Source organism: Oreochromis aureus, linkage group 7 (genome assembly GCF_013358895.1).
Source record: "Oreochromis aureus strain Israel breed Guangdong linkage group 7, ZZ_aureus, whole genome shotgun sequence".
NCBI classification, from domain to species: Eukaryota; Metazoa; Chordata; class Actinopteri; order Cichliformes; family Cichlidae; genus Oreochromis; species Oreochromis aureus.
The window spans coordinates 21,798,052-21,812,420 of record NC_052948.1 but is presented as its reverse complement, the minus strand read 5'-3'; the positions used below and the strand labels follow the sequence as shown (position 1 = coordinate 21,812,420).

Sequence of the window (14,369 nt, the reverse complement as noted above, 5' to 3'; positions counted from 1 at the left end):
TTTTGCTTTGCTGCTATGTTAGCGTTCTCCTCTCAGATCATACACTTGTTGTTGATATCTGTGGGCTAGCTGAAACCATAAGAGGTGATAGTTTCTACTAAAAGTTTGGGGGGCCTTTTCTAACCACGATTTTAACAACTGCAGAGGCCGAGCACTCCAACGCAGATGCGCTAGGGACTGAAAGCCTTGCAGCAAACCGCTATGATGAAGCAAAAACGTGCATTTTTAAAAGCTGCCTCCTCTCCTTTACATTATTGATTGCTTGTGATATTTTTAGCAGGAAGGCCTGTGACGTCTCCGTGCCCACAGACTTATGTAAGATTGATATGAATAATACAAAAAGAATCACAATTTAATTGCTGCAGCAGGAACTTGGGATTGGCAGATCTGAAGTGAACATTTGACATGCCCACTGAGCACGTGTCGTCTCTGTATTTTGCCATGTCGTTTAATTATTCATAAAAATGGGACAAGTTAGGAACTAGAAGGGAACGTGGCTGGAAGCAAATGCGTAGAAAATGTTTCACTCAATGCCCACCCAAGCAACAGATGAAATAATTAGCAGGACTTTATCGGAGGCTTTTGTAAAGTGCAGCAATACGGACTGTTAAACTGGGTCTTAGCTGGTGTTTCTGATTATAAAGCCCTGGAAGGGGAACTTGTTGTTTTCTCTGTCTCCATCTCTTTCTCTCGTTCCTCCTCCTTGAAAAACCACAGGAGGCGTGAAACACCAGCATGAGCTCACACTGCACGTGGCCTGCTAGCTTCCTCACTGCAGGATGTTTTATCTAGGTATTCCACCACAATATGCCAGTGAGCATATGTTTTTAATCTGCATTTATGTACTTGTTATCTGTGTCAGTGCCCATATATGTATGTTTACTGGGTGTTTGTGATGCATTTTACAATCCATCACCAACAGGGGAGTGGCTTTATACTTCTCATCATCATATAGCTTAAATCACTTTGAAATTAACATAAAGTGACGCTTCGTGTATGAATGGAACCTATTTGAATGAGGGTCTGATTATTCCCCACCATCAACGCCTGATCCCCGCACATACACTTCCCTTTCCATATGTCGGTCTTTCAAACAGGAAGAAGGAAATGGTACAGTCAAATAATCTGTAGCCACATCAAAATTGTCAAAGCGCTTGCCTTATCATGACCAGCATGGAGTCACGCATGCTTACAGACACACACACATGCACGCAATCAAGATCTCACACACGTACACACTCGCTTCTCCAGGTCTGAGTCTAAACCCAGACTAAACCACACAGGGGTCAAAGTTATGCGCATCCAGCTTGGATAACAACGGATATCTATAATAACAGCTATTTAATAAAGTGATGCCAGTCCATTCATTTTTTTCTGCTCATCCAATTGAGGGTCGTGGTTGGACTGGAGCCTTGACGTCAAACAAAATCTTTTTTCTTTATTTCTTTTGTTACAAAACAGTATTTTTGAGCAGCAGGTGGCCTGTGTGCCTGAGATGACCGTACCCCCTCTTTATGACACCATATTCTTGATCAACAACCCTTTTTTCTTTACGTTTCACAACTTAAAGAACGTAAAGAATATCCTGCTTTCACTAATAGCTTATGTCTGACAGCTAATGTATATATAAAAATGGTTGAAATGTTACTGAGATACTGCTCAATGCAGGCTTCAAATTTCCACATCAAACTTGTGTGAGTTACCTTTTTGTGTGACTGGCTTTTAAACTATGTTTAAACTACGTACAACTAAGAAAATCTGCAGCTCAAAACAGATTTCTGCTGAAAGAAATGTTCTACTTTAAGCAAAAGAATCTGAAAACAATCTGTCAAACTCTGAATATGCATGTTAAGTAACAATGTCCAAAACACATTTTTGAATGTGAAACTTTAACATTTAGTCTAGACATGACGAACAGTACTTGCACTATTTCTCTATTTGTTGCACAGCCAGCTTATGTAGTAAGAGTAGTAAGTAGTAGTAGTAACTTCTTTGATCTCCTTGAGGAAGCTTGAATGACAGAACAATAGCTGCCAAGCACAATCTTCCTGCTTGAGCTGGGTTTTACTTTTACTCTCATTATTCCTCCATGATAAACCCCAAGTGGTCTGTAAAAGCTACATGATTCAGCCAGACATCGTCCACTCGGGTTCAGGACTGTCTGCGATAAAGTTAGAAAACCAACATCTTCCAATCCCCAGCTCACTGAGGTTCAGCAGGTCGAACACCTCATCCAAATTTCCCCACCTCCACTGCGGGTGGATGGGACAGCTGCCTAGCACATTTTCTCAACCTTTCTTATCCAAGCAGGAAGAAATCATTTCTGAGAAGAACCAGCAACATTTGCCAGGTTCTTTTTTCCACATTTCCTTTGTATAAAAACAGGCGTGTTATGGATTCCACAGGTGGCCTCGACTCGCTCCCACGACCCTCGGTCAGATCGGGGCAGGTTTTCACTTCTAATTTTACGTGGAGTGTGATCTTCTGGCATTATGCCTTTACTGATGCCGCAATGAGTGGACACGAAACTGGGGAAAGAGTGTGCGGGGATGACACGCGGGAAATGGCATGGCTTCTGGCATTTGATTTAGGTTAAAGGCTGAATTAAGGATCGCTGTTATAATGCTTATGGTGGATCCATTATACTTTTCCTTATTCACTGTGACACATATACTGTTACAGCTGAGGATGCCCATCTTGAATGTGGCCAAACGTTCAAATAATGAGGACAAACAAACCCCATGAGCCAAAACCTCAGGCTTCAGACTCTAAACGCATGTTTTCAGACAGTTTTTTTCTGCTCTTGGCTCTGTGCGATACTAGAAGAGTAGATCTCCCTAATATGGGCATTCCCCTACAGAGGCCAGGCTGAAAGACACAGTGCATTTGCAGCAACATCCATGTAAAGCTAGCTAAAAGCTAAACTGAACTCTTTACCTCCTGAAAGGCTACGAGGAGTAACCCTTGAAGCATTTTTTCTGAACTGAGTGGTTTCTTAGTTAGTTAGTGAGGGTGGTCCCTGCCCGTGCAGCTACCCCTGGAAAAACCAAGAAACTATTCTAATGGCCATCAAGCCACGTCTTTATTGACATAAACTGAGGTGTCAAAACTCCGCAGGGGAGATCTTTAAACGTCATCTTTATGGGGGAAAGAGTTAAAGCTAGCATGAAGTCCACCAGTTTGCCCAAACTGGTCCCTTATTTATATATGTATCCTTGAAATGTTAATCTAATGTTAAATGTTAATTTCATCATTATGAAACATTTTAATATTGTTTTTAAAAAAATATTTTTAATAAAATATGTTTGTGGTCTACATATATAGTGCGAAGTCGTAATCATTATCTATTATGTGCTGCTACTTGATAGATAACAATGTTCTGTACGCAATCTGAATTAGAGCAATAAACCAAGTCTACTAACAAAGATACTGCCCTGTCTCCATGGACTGCATACATGTTGGCACAAATTAAAAGTAACATGTTATATATGTTATTATTATATGTTTTTCTTTCTTTACCACTTCCTCCACAGATGACATAGTACCTGAAGGTTTCTGCAGGTACCCATGAATCCTTTTATCTCTTGCTCTTCTCGAGATCAGACCACCTCAACAAGGACAGAGGGAGATTCGTGGCAAAACACCAGAAGCCTTCGAACATCATTTAATCAGAAATGCGGCTCTAACCCAGGAATAGAATTCTGATCACATCGTCTGAGCCTGTCTCACACAGCCAGTCCAAAAATAAGTGAATTTATGCTTTGAAACATGTGCGACTGGAGGAGAAAGAGACAGACAAACAGACTGAAGCAGGATCGTGTTTCTGGCCTCTGTGCTGTATATTCCAGTGGAGGTTGCACATTCCTAAGACAAGAACACATGACTGAAGCAACGGGGGTGTGGGAGAGTGGGAACAACCATTGTTGGGTGAAACTAGGCTGTGGATCAGATGGAGAGGTGGAGCTTAACGGGGTTACAGGCAATCAATGTGTAGCATTTCCTTCCTCAGACAAAAGGCCCTGAAGCCACAAGCACAGAGCAGGACTATGCAGTGCTTTGCTGAGCTTGGAGGGAGAGATAAGCAAAATTCACTGAATATTAATATTCAGCAGCACTCTGATGCCCTTCAGTGGAGTTTATCTAGGTCAAAAGAGGCAGCAAAGAGGTAAATTCTTCAGACTGCGAGTCTAGCGGACACGGTTAACTCAAACTGCCATTGCTTGGCTTAACAGGAAACAGGAAGTTGCAGAGGAAGACCCCTATCAAAAGAGAATGCCACAACAAACTCCCCAGACAAACTCCAAAGCAAGCAAACACAAACAAAGAATCTCCCGTACAGATGACGCACTTCAAAACAAAATGTTCAGCAACAACGTGCTTTTCCTGAGACTCACTGGAATGTGATGAAGCCACGCTCCTGCTGACACCACACCACACAGCAGCACCATCAAGAAGCAGAACAGACGAATATTTTTTTTCTGCATTTTGTTAAATGTGTTGTGGCACCGAAGGACTAGAGGTTCATAGAAGATTTAGCAGCTTTAGACGGTGAGACAAAGCCACTGTATTTGGGGCACGTGTCTCACTCTGCTATGTGATGTGGTGTGGTTACCTCTGCAAGCTTGTAGGGCACTATGAGCCTTTCTCCAACAGTCACCGTCTTCCTGGTTGTCAGTGCTTCAAGAAGCATCTCCTCCTTCACCTGTGCACAAGAGAAAAGCAAGAATAAAAGTGTCATTTTCAAGGAAGACATCAGGACACGCACTCCTGGACTTATCAACAAATAATCAGTGATGACAAAGGGATATCACCCACAATAGTTATAACACAGGATCACTTCTACTCTATCAGTAAAACGTCACCTGAAATGAGATTTACTGTTTATTTTACAGTTTAGGCAATAATGGTGATAGCACTGATTAGGAGACTAATGAAATAAGACATTCAGCGAAGCTGGGGGGATTTACAGGAGACAGATTGCAAAGATATGGGAGCAGAGATATGGTGACTAACTATGTTTCCTACAGTTGCACTAGGTACACAGAATAAAGGCCTTTTAAACTTAGTCATTGGGCATGTTTCACCAATATGTCCCTCGTGGTATTTATTACAGACCTTTAAAGCCACATTTTGCCATACATTCACACAGCATTCATACAACCGCGGACAGTTTGGAACCAGCGGTGTCTTTGGACTGTGGGAGGAAACTGGAGTACCCAGAGGAAACCCACACGGCTCAGGGAGAACATACACACTCAGCTCCAGCAGGCCGGGAGGTTCAAACTGATGACCTTCTTGCTGTGAGGTTACAAAGCTAACCACTGCATCACTATGCAGCTAATTCATAAGTTTACCCAATCGGTACTCTTTCATTCATTTGATGAAATGTCAGAAAGTCAAAAACAGACAATCCCATTTGGTTCTATTACCTATATGCGGATGATTGTTTGATTCAGTTGCAGTGTTGCCACATAATGTCTGTATGTACTTAGCTGACCTTAATTCTGTCATCTCTGCAGCTTTTAACCAACGTAGCTGACACAAAAGCAGCACACATGACATTCAGTACAGTACTATATGACTTTCCATGCGAGTTTGTGCGCAGTCTAAAAATGGCCCCAGACAAACCAGCGATGACAGGGCCACACTGGGAGAAGCAGGTGTCACTGCACACATCTCCTCCATCTACAGGGATTATGGGCGTGGGCCGAACAGCTGCTCCTGAGACTGTGTGTGTGTGTGTGTGTGTGTGTGAGAATACATGTGAGAACAAGCCATCACAAGACTGCCTGATGTCTTCATGTTTAAAGAGCGAGGGTGTTAATGTTATAGTTAATACCATTATGGATCTATTTTTGTCAGTGGCCTCTTTTGTAAATGCTTTGACATAAATTTGGAGGGGGGGGAGAAGTCATCTGTGCAGTGAGTGGGTTGGTGGGGAGCGGGGGGCATAATCAGACTTCATTTCACACTGCCTGGTAATCCCTCCACAAAGAGCAAAGCCTATTCTGCAGCGCAGTGATTGGTCTTTAGCTGGTACATTTCCATGTATTAGTTGCTTGGTGACAGGCGTGATGCTCTGTCATGATCACAGCTCTTAATACTCTAATAATCAGAAGTTTGTAAGCTCCAGTTTGGGGCCAGTGATTCTGCATGGAAGTCAAACTTTTTTCGGAGCACCTTTAGATCCTAGTGAGGACAAATGGTAAAAGCAAACACAGCAGAGCTGCCTGATCCAGAGACATTGCACACAAAGAATCCTGAATAGAACTCTATAGGAAAATATGAGCAAGTGATATTGCATCTGCACAGCAGAGGTTCACACAAGTTTCAGCTGTGAAGGTGGTGGGCATATGCACTTGCTACTGTAGTACAGCCACAGGTAAGTGTGCCTTCTATTCTCTCTCTCATCAGAGATCTTTGTACTGTTTTTGCCATTCTTCTCTCAAAACTCTCAAAACTCCTGCTCTCAGGTCCCATAGCTCCATACTCCATAGCAGCTTTGCTAGTAAAGGTTCAAATATGTGTTTCCACTCTGCATCTGTCAAGTTCTTGTATTTCTCTGAATGTTTAGTCTCATAATGATAATTCAAATTGTAATACTTAAACACGGTAATCTGCTCTCCACAAACCAAGCAGATGGCTTTACCTGACTTCAGTAAATGAATACTTAGCGGTTTATGTGTTGTTAAAAACTCTGCATTCTGCATCAATCTATCTTTTGTGTGTGTGTGTGTGTGTGTGTGTGTGTGTGTGTGTGTGTGTGTGTGTGTGTGTGTGTGTGTGTGTGTATCTGTGTCAGCTGAAGCCTGTTGGGGCTAGAAAACTTTCATAAAAGTCAGTTCCATTGCTTCCACAGTGAGGCTGCAGATGCATGAGTGTAAAGAAAACTTTCAGTAGCCTTCAAAATAAAAGCAACAAAGTTATATTGTGATTTCCCCCTGAAACAGCATTTCTGATGGGGGGTGTATGAAAGAGTAATTGGCAACCGAAACAAGACAACTGCAAGATTTAGGTTTGAGTCCTGACTTCCTGTTGATGTGTGGCGGGCTTGTGAGGGACACTCACAGGGCAGGAGGTGGCCCAGGTCTGTTTTGGGAGGACTTTGGCCTTTCCCTGTCAACACTGTTTATCACCATTAATGTCTAAATTGACGGTGTGATTTTGCATTAATAATATGCAAAGCTTTGTAGGCCATCGTCAACCTGTTGTAGGCAGTGTCAAAAATGTGTGAACCAACCAGTCTGTGGTGACTTGGCTATTATTGGTACTTTAGCATCCTGCTGAGAAGACACAATTTAAGAAGCTGCAGCCACTGCCTTTTTTGATCTGTCCAGGTCCACTACACAGAGAGTTCTCCCCATCAAGCTACGTCCTGTTTATTGAAAGACTGCACACATTGTTGGATACCCAGAATGCTTCACTCTTTGTAATCAAATGCCTGGAGAAACACACAGTAACGCAGTACCTTGCATCTCACATACGTTTTCTCCTGTGCAGACACACTATCGTGGTTCAAAGATCGTTTGAACTGGGCTAAAAGTGACACCTGGTAGCCCATCTGTGTCCTAATGGAGATCTTTTTATTATATGTCAAAACCCAAAACAGCACGATAGCTGCTTTGGGTTTGAAAAAGGGTCCTGGATGCTTACAGGGCCCCTCTCTTTGCAGTTTGCATGTTCACCTCATGCTGGCGCGGGTTTCCTCCAGGAGCCCCAGGTTGGCCTGCCAGCAAAAACATGCAAGGTTGAGTCTTCTGTTACTGCGACCAAGACAATAGCTTACATCTGGAGTTGATCTCACTGCTCCTTGTACTTACAGAAGGATGAGTTAAATGCAGAAAATTAGTTTCCCTACTGGAGTCAATAAAAGATATCTATCCTCTTATCGTAAATGTCCAGAGTGGATTAATATCTGATGCTGTTAGTAAGTTAACATCAGATATAAGAATAAACTGTGGCATCTGGTTATTATAAGGGCAGAACGCTAAAGTTAGACAGCTGGTTTTCATATTCAAAAATAAATGCAGCAATTAAAAAGCAAAATAAATAGCAAATGTCTAAAATAAAGAAGAAAAAGAAAAAAAAGAGAAAAGATAAACTGTTTTTAGCATTCAATTACCATCAGCAGTTTCAGGCTTTAGTGCATTTATTCAGACAGAAAGCTTCTCTCTGTAAGCTGGTTTCCAGTTTGCACAGAAATGTTTCTGGCTAGGTCAAATCACTCAACTCCAGACCTCAGAGGATCCAGTCTGTCAACTGTACATCAGCCTGTACGAGCTCTACTTCCTCTTCCCGTTTCACCTCCACAGGAAACAGGAAGTGGCAGTTGGTTTTATTCCCATTTGTGTATCAATCCACACTCTGTTCTCTTTGAAAGGTGCTTTGCATTAATATGCCACGGCAGCAGCGAGTGCAGCAGTAAACATACCTCATCCTGTCCGAAACCATTTTACACATCAAACGCTGGATATTCATGCAAATTAGGACTCATTTAGAGCCAGAGTTTGCCTTCAAGCAGTCCTAGCCTCACATGACTCAACATGAGACTCCCTTCAGCTGACCCGAACAACCTCTTTAACCATTTAACAGACTCTCTCACACAGTGCCTTAAAGTAAAACCATGCACCATCAATAAAACATAAGTGCTAAGGAGTTTTGATGGTGCCTGTCTCTAGTCTAGACACTCATTCAGATTCTTAGCATAAAGCTAAGTTTGCAAGGATGAAACAACATCACCAATTTGCATAGGTCATACTAATTCAGTATATCAATATCTAAATCATAGGCACATCAAGGAGTTTGTAGTTCTACTGCCAAGCTTCAAAGGGTAAATATTCAAACTCAATCTTGATTCCCAGCAGGTCCTGCTAGTTTTCTAGACTGTGTACATTAAATAAAACTACAAGTAATATTTAAATGTAAACTCTTAGATCACCTAATCTGTCACAGTCTTTAAACTTCTCGGCCTATCTGATTCAATGGTCACATAATAAATGATAATATTTTCCCATCATCCAACCAAAAGATTGCATCTCACCACAAATGTTAATGCTTAAGATCCACTCAAAACAGGGATTCATTATGACCCCTTCTTTCAGGTCAGCACTGTGCTTTCTTTCTTTCCTTCTCTTTCTTCATGGCTTTTTAAGAATGTCTTATAAGACCCAAGAGACAGACAGCCAGAGGCTCTGCATCAAATAACAGACATCCAAATAAACTTGAACTTAAAAAACTGACCCCCGAGCATGTGGCCTACATGTGGCTCAACTCACCGCACTGCCACTCTGGATCCCTGGGGGAAACAAAGAGACCAGCCTGGATGTTACAGGCGAACACTCCACAGTCATAACATCCCCGCTGTTCTGTTGACAGGAGTCTCCGGCACACTTCGGACATTGTTTTGTCACCGACTCAACAAGCGCATCCGGCTAATCGTTGCAGTTTGTAACGGGGACTGGGAAATGACACGTCCAAGCAGCATGTGGGTATTTGAGCTGTCCTTTCTATGCATGTGTGTGTGCATGTTTGTGTCTGTGGTCTGATTTCAACGTCAAGAATGAGTCCAAATGCAGCTCAACTTCATAAACTTGTAAACACTGTGTGGCACATTAACCCTGCCAGTAAATGTTTTTGCAGGTCTATTTTCCCCAGGATAGTTAAAGAGTCACCAGCAGTTGAAATTCCACAGACGCTTAAAGTCACTGAATACTGAACAGGTGAGTGAAAGAGCCCACAGCAGAGTAACAGGCTTCACCCGCACTCGACCTCTAAGCTGTGGCTGAAATTCTCAAATGTTGCTAAAGGTTAGCACTGTTTAGTAGGTATCTACGTCTGGGTGATGTAGTTTATGGACGAACCTTTCTAACCAAGCTAGCTCTCGTTAGCTGACAACATACCGTATGGTCACATGTGGTTCCTTAAATGTTAACAAAACAAAAAGATGGTAATAAAATAAAATATCTCAGTGATTATATTACAAAAAGGAAGAATAACAAACAAACATTCAACTGCTTTGTTTAACACCAAAAGTGTAGTTTACTCAGAGCCACTACAGTCAAAATAAGAGTCACTTCCTTTGTTCTATAACGCCCTTCCACATGCATATGTTGAAAACACAGGATGGGTGGAGCTACCAACAGAAGGAAGAGCTTGGGTGAAAGTGGCTTGCAAAGTGGCTTGCACATGCACAGCAACTGTAAACAGGTTAGACAGTAGATCCTAACATAACATTTGCCAGCTGGATGCTGAGGTGGACGTCAGCTGAGCCACCAGCTGATACTGGCTGGCACTGAGATCAGCTGGACTGCAGCGACTGCTGCAGAGCTTGACTTCCGGCAGGCGTGAACTAATGTTATTCTTGATTCTATTATTAGTCTGAGTTTTACTGCAACAGTCTGGAATATAATTGCTGAAATCAAAGGCTGGATGAACTCTACTTGAACTTCATCTTCAGAGACAATGTGCTCCCAGTATGAAAACAAATGGCCCGAGTGTAATGCTGAAGAAATGACAAAACAAGCTAAAAACAACCGTTTTTGGCTTTTTAAAAGGGAGCTGAATTAAGGAACAACAGTTGTTAACAAACAAATGAATCACAATGACCCTTAACAAAGCTTTTATCTGTATTTAAAATGCTCCTACAATAACTTAAATATGATTTAACTGTGCAGTTAAAATTGTGACGGTAACAGGGACTCATTGTTCCTGGTGGGAGAGCAACAACAGACCAGGATAAGAGCTCTGAAAATAACCTCTACACAAACAGTACTTTGTGGAAGTACTGGATGGGTGGACGGCTCTTTGGGACCTGAAGCACCTCTTAACTTCCGCTGTCACCACAAGCTGTGCTTGTATACCTACATCCTCAGCTCTCTAAAAGCCTTTTTGTAAAACCCACATTGTGGGAGGAATCACATTTTTCTCACAGCTTTGAACAAAAACAGAGCATAGAAAAACGCCTATTTGCTCCAGTGGACGTTACTTATTTTTAAAGTTCATGAAGTCTGTGTGAATAAAAAAAACGGCAAAGAAGGAATTTCGGGAGAACAAACAAGTCCTGTGGTAAAGTTCTGCTCCAATTCTTCATTTTTTTATTACCCTTCAAAGTATTAAGAGTTTTGCATTTCAGCCTAAAGTCAGCACCATAAACTCCTCAGATATCTTAATGTGCCATTTTTCCATTTGATTTTCATAGAGCAATGCTGCATATACACAGCTCTGTGGGATTTATTGATTCAAAGCATGAACTCATGTCTGCCAAATCAACTTTAATGCTGCTGATTCAGTGCTGGCGGACAGATGTCACGATCTGCACCATGCCGCTCACCTCTAGCAGCTCTGAGACGATGGGCAGGACCTCTGGGTTGCAGATGTCGATGGAATCATCCCTGTAGGTCTTCTTCTTGTAGCGGATGTTTCCAAGGTGGAGGATGGCTGACAGCAGGGAGAAAATCCTGACGAGGAACAAAAGTACTTTTCTTTATCACATCAACAAATTCCACCTTCTTACTGAGCAGGCTTTACTATGGGTATTAGGGCATCATGAAAACTCATTATACTTAAATACATATTGCAGGGACTGAAAAACTTAAGTAATTAATCCTATCGATTAATTTCCAAGAGCTGTGGTTTACAAAACGTAAGTTTTGATGAAGCCCTATAGAAATAGTTTTGGGAAATTTGGGAAAATGTATTTATTTTTTTATATATTTTATTATATAATTTATATGCTTTCTTTTCAAGAGTAAGATAAGAATACACACTTCTTCTTTTTTCAGCTAAAGCTAAAAAATTACGCTTTGCAATAATTTTTTAAGCTAACAGTTTGTTAGCTTAGCTAGTGACTTAAACCTTAGAAAGACAGTAAAAAAGTAAAGAAGAAGCACAACATGCTCTGAGCTGCTGAGACAAGCTGAGGCACAGACTAAAAGTGTTTTGTGGTGAAAACATCACGTGAGGAGCAGGGGTACTGAGGGAGCGCTAGTTTGCATTAGTCTGCTAACATTATCATAGCTAAACAATTCTCTGTTTCTTGTCCCAGTGCATAGGTTTCTTCAAAATAAAATACAAAAGTACTGAGATAAGTTTCTAAAACCGTTCAGACTCTGACTGTTGGCTTGTAGTTCTTTAATCTTACTCAGTTTTACACAAGAACAGGTTACAAGCTAATGCTTGTAGCCATGCAGCTAATCTTACTGTTTGCGTGTTGTGGGCAGGAAGCCAACCATCTCCATAGCCAGCTGCAGCCGCTCAAAGTCGTGTTTTAGATCTTCTCCTTCCACTGTGAAGCAGTCCTGCTGGTGTCAGGTGGAAACACACAAGAACAGAGGAACACATAATCACTACAAAGCACATAAATTCAACAAAAACAAAATTATATTGTAGCTGTTATTAAAGTGTGTACCAGAAGCTAAAACACAGCATGTTGTCTTTTTGTGACACTAAGCAGGGTTTCCCCACAGAACTTCTAATATAAAAAGTGCCCGATTTCCTCAAATTATCAAAGAAAGTTGCAACATAACACTGAACCCCAAGTCAAAAATAACAAGGTCTCAGCTCTCGTGATGAGATTTATTTTAAGTGCTTTTTCTAAAAATGCACTTAAAATAATTATGAATTATTGCAATTTTCCAATGTATGTACAAAAAGTCATATTAAAATATTAGATATTTGTGTCTTACTAATGTGCTGTATTTATATACTTATTGGACACTTCATTAGGTACACCAGTTCAACTACTTGTAAAAACAGCCAATATCAAAGCAGCAATTCAATAAATCAAAATGCCACAGAAACTTTTTTATGTAAGTGCCTTCGAACGCAGCATGACTGTTGCTGCATAATAAAAAAACAAAACTGCTGCTCTATTGGGATTTTAGCACAGAATCATCTCTAGGGTTACAGAGAATGGTCAGAAAAGAAAATATCCATTGAGCAGCAGTTTTCTGTGCCAAAATGTTGAAGCTAGCCATCGGAGAAGAAAGGCCAGACAGAGCATCACGTCGAGCATTGAAGCAGATGAGGTTTAGCAGCAGAAGACCACCACTAGGAAACAGAAAATAATGGCAGCGCCCAGTGTTAACCCTCAGCCTCCTAGTAAATGCACCTATGGTATAAATTTGAAACTCCTACATCACTTCATTCTCGAGTTATCAGATTCATAAGATTTTCAGAAAACGTAACCTCTGACCCCTGAACTTGAGGCCGAGGTTCCTCAGATTCGAACTCGTCCGAGATTTTCAGTAGTAGTCCTATGTCTCTTCGTTCTCGAGTTCTCGAGTTATCACATTCACAAACTTGGGCGTCCATGTCGCCTGGCCTCCTGCCTGCCCGCCCAGCAGGGTGACGACAGTACCTCACCAGCCTTTTATAGCCTCCCTCAAGTTGAATCTTGCGTCTTTAGATTCACAAGTCAAGTCTAACATGAGTTTATGTGACACATGGCAGTTAATTATGAGAAAAGCACATTCACTGGGTTGGACCACAATGTAGAAACTGAACTTTAAACTGTTTTATAATCATGGTCATCAGACTCAGCTAAGCAACTAACACCAATTATTTATAGAAACTGCACATTCCTTTGTGTAATGAATGTAAAAAAAATAATACAGTTTACAGAGTTTATTTCAGCTGTTGACGGGGGAAACCCTGCGAAGTGAACATGAGTACATTCCTGCGTAATCATGAGCCATCGCACAGAGTTTGAAAGTGTTTTAACAATTAATGAGTAAAGCAAAGGAATGAGCAGCGTGAGGATGTGTACGTATACAATCATAGCGTGTGTGTTTGTCTCTTCGAGCCCTCCAGTCAGCCGGCGTGTCTCTGCTCCAGCAGCGAGCCTCTCTCAGGCACATAATTAGCACATACCACAGTGACCGGCCGGCGAGAGAAGACACAGGAACCCATAATCCACACTCTGGATCTGCCTCTTGTACCCTTTACCATTCAACGCTCATCTGCTTCTCCATTGTTTTCCTTTGGCTTCGAACTTGTCAGGAGCTGCAGAGCCAACAATCAGCGCATTTCTACAGTGAGCTTCTCCAATTGCAACAAAGGGGTTTTGAGGCTTCTCGAGCTACATCGAGACCCAGGAAAAGCCAGTTTTCAAATTGCCGGGTATGTTTTAAATCGGCGCCAAACAGCACAATGTGATACGTTGAAGGAAGTTGAGAAAATAAAGAGATCAATTTTGGCAATTGCAATGGAATACTTGGGTTGAAAACCAAAACCTTAGCTCGTGGTGCTCAGACAAAAGTCGAGAAAAGAACAAGGGATTGTTGAGTGCAGTAAAGTGATGATTAAGAAACAATCTGTTCTTACTTATTTTAAACAAAGAGTCTATTTTCACTTCAGAGCTTGAAATTGTA

The 14,369-nt window shown here is 41.5% G+C and overlaps 1 protein-coding gene across 7 annotated transcripts in view; it reads right to left on the bottom strand.

Annotated features, from left to right (window-relative positions):
• The window catches only part of LOC116330462 (unconventional myosin-IXAa-like), a 148,975-nt gene that overhangs the window by 48,709 nt on the left and 85,897 nt on the right, over nucleotides 1-14,369 (bottom strand). For 4 of the 7 annotated variants that reach the window (XM_039614970.1, XM_039614973.1, XM_039614974.1 and 1 more), the window contains 3 exons: nucleotides 12,199-12,299; nucleotides 11,330-11,456; nucleotides 4,613-4,702 (listed from right to left, as the gene is read on the bottom strand). In XM_039614970.1, the coding sequence (XP_039470904.1) occupies nucleotides 4,613-4,702; nucleotides 11,330-11,456; nucleotides 12,199-12,299 (318 nt within the window). Of the gene's footprint in view, nucleotides 1-4,612; nucleotides 4,703-11,329; nucleotides 11,457-12,198; nucleotides 12,300-12,406; nucleotides 12,504-14,369 lie in introns of those variants that run through there. The other 3 variants (XM_039614969.1, XM_039614972.1, XM_039614975.1) reach the window with 2 other exon arrangements.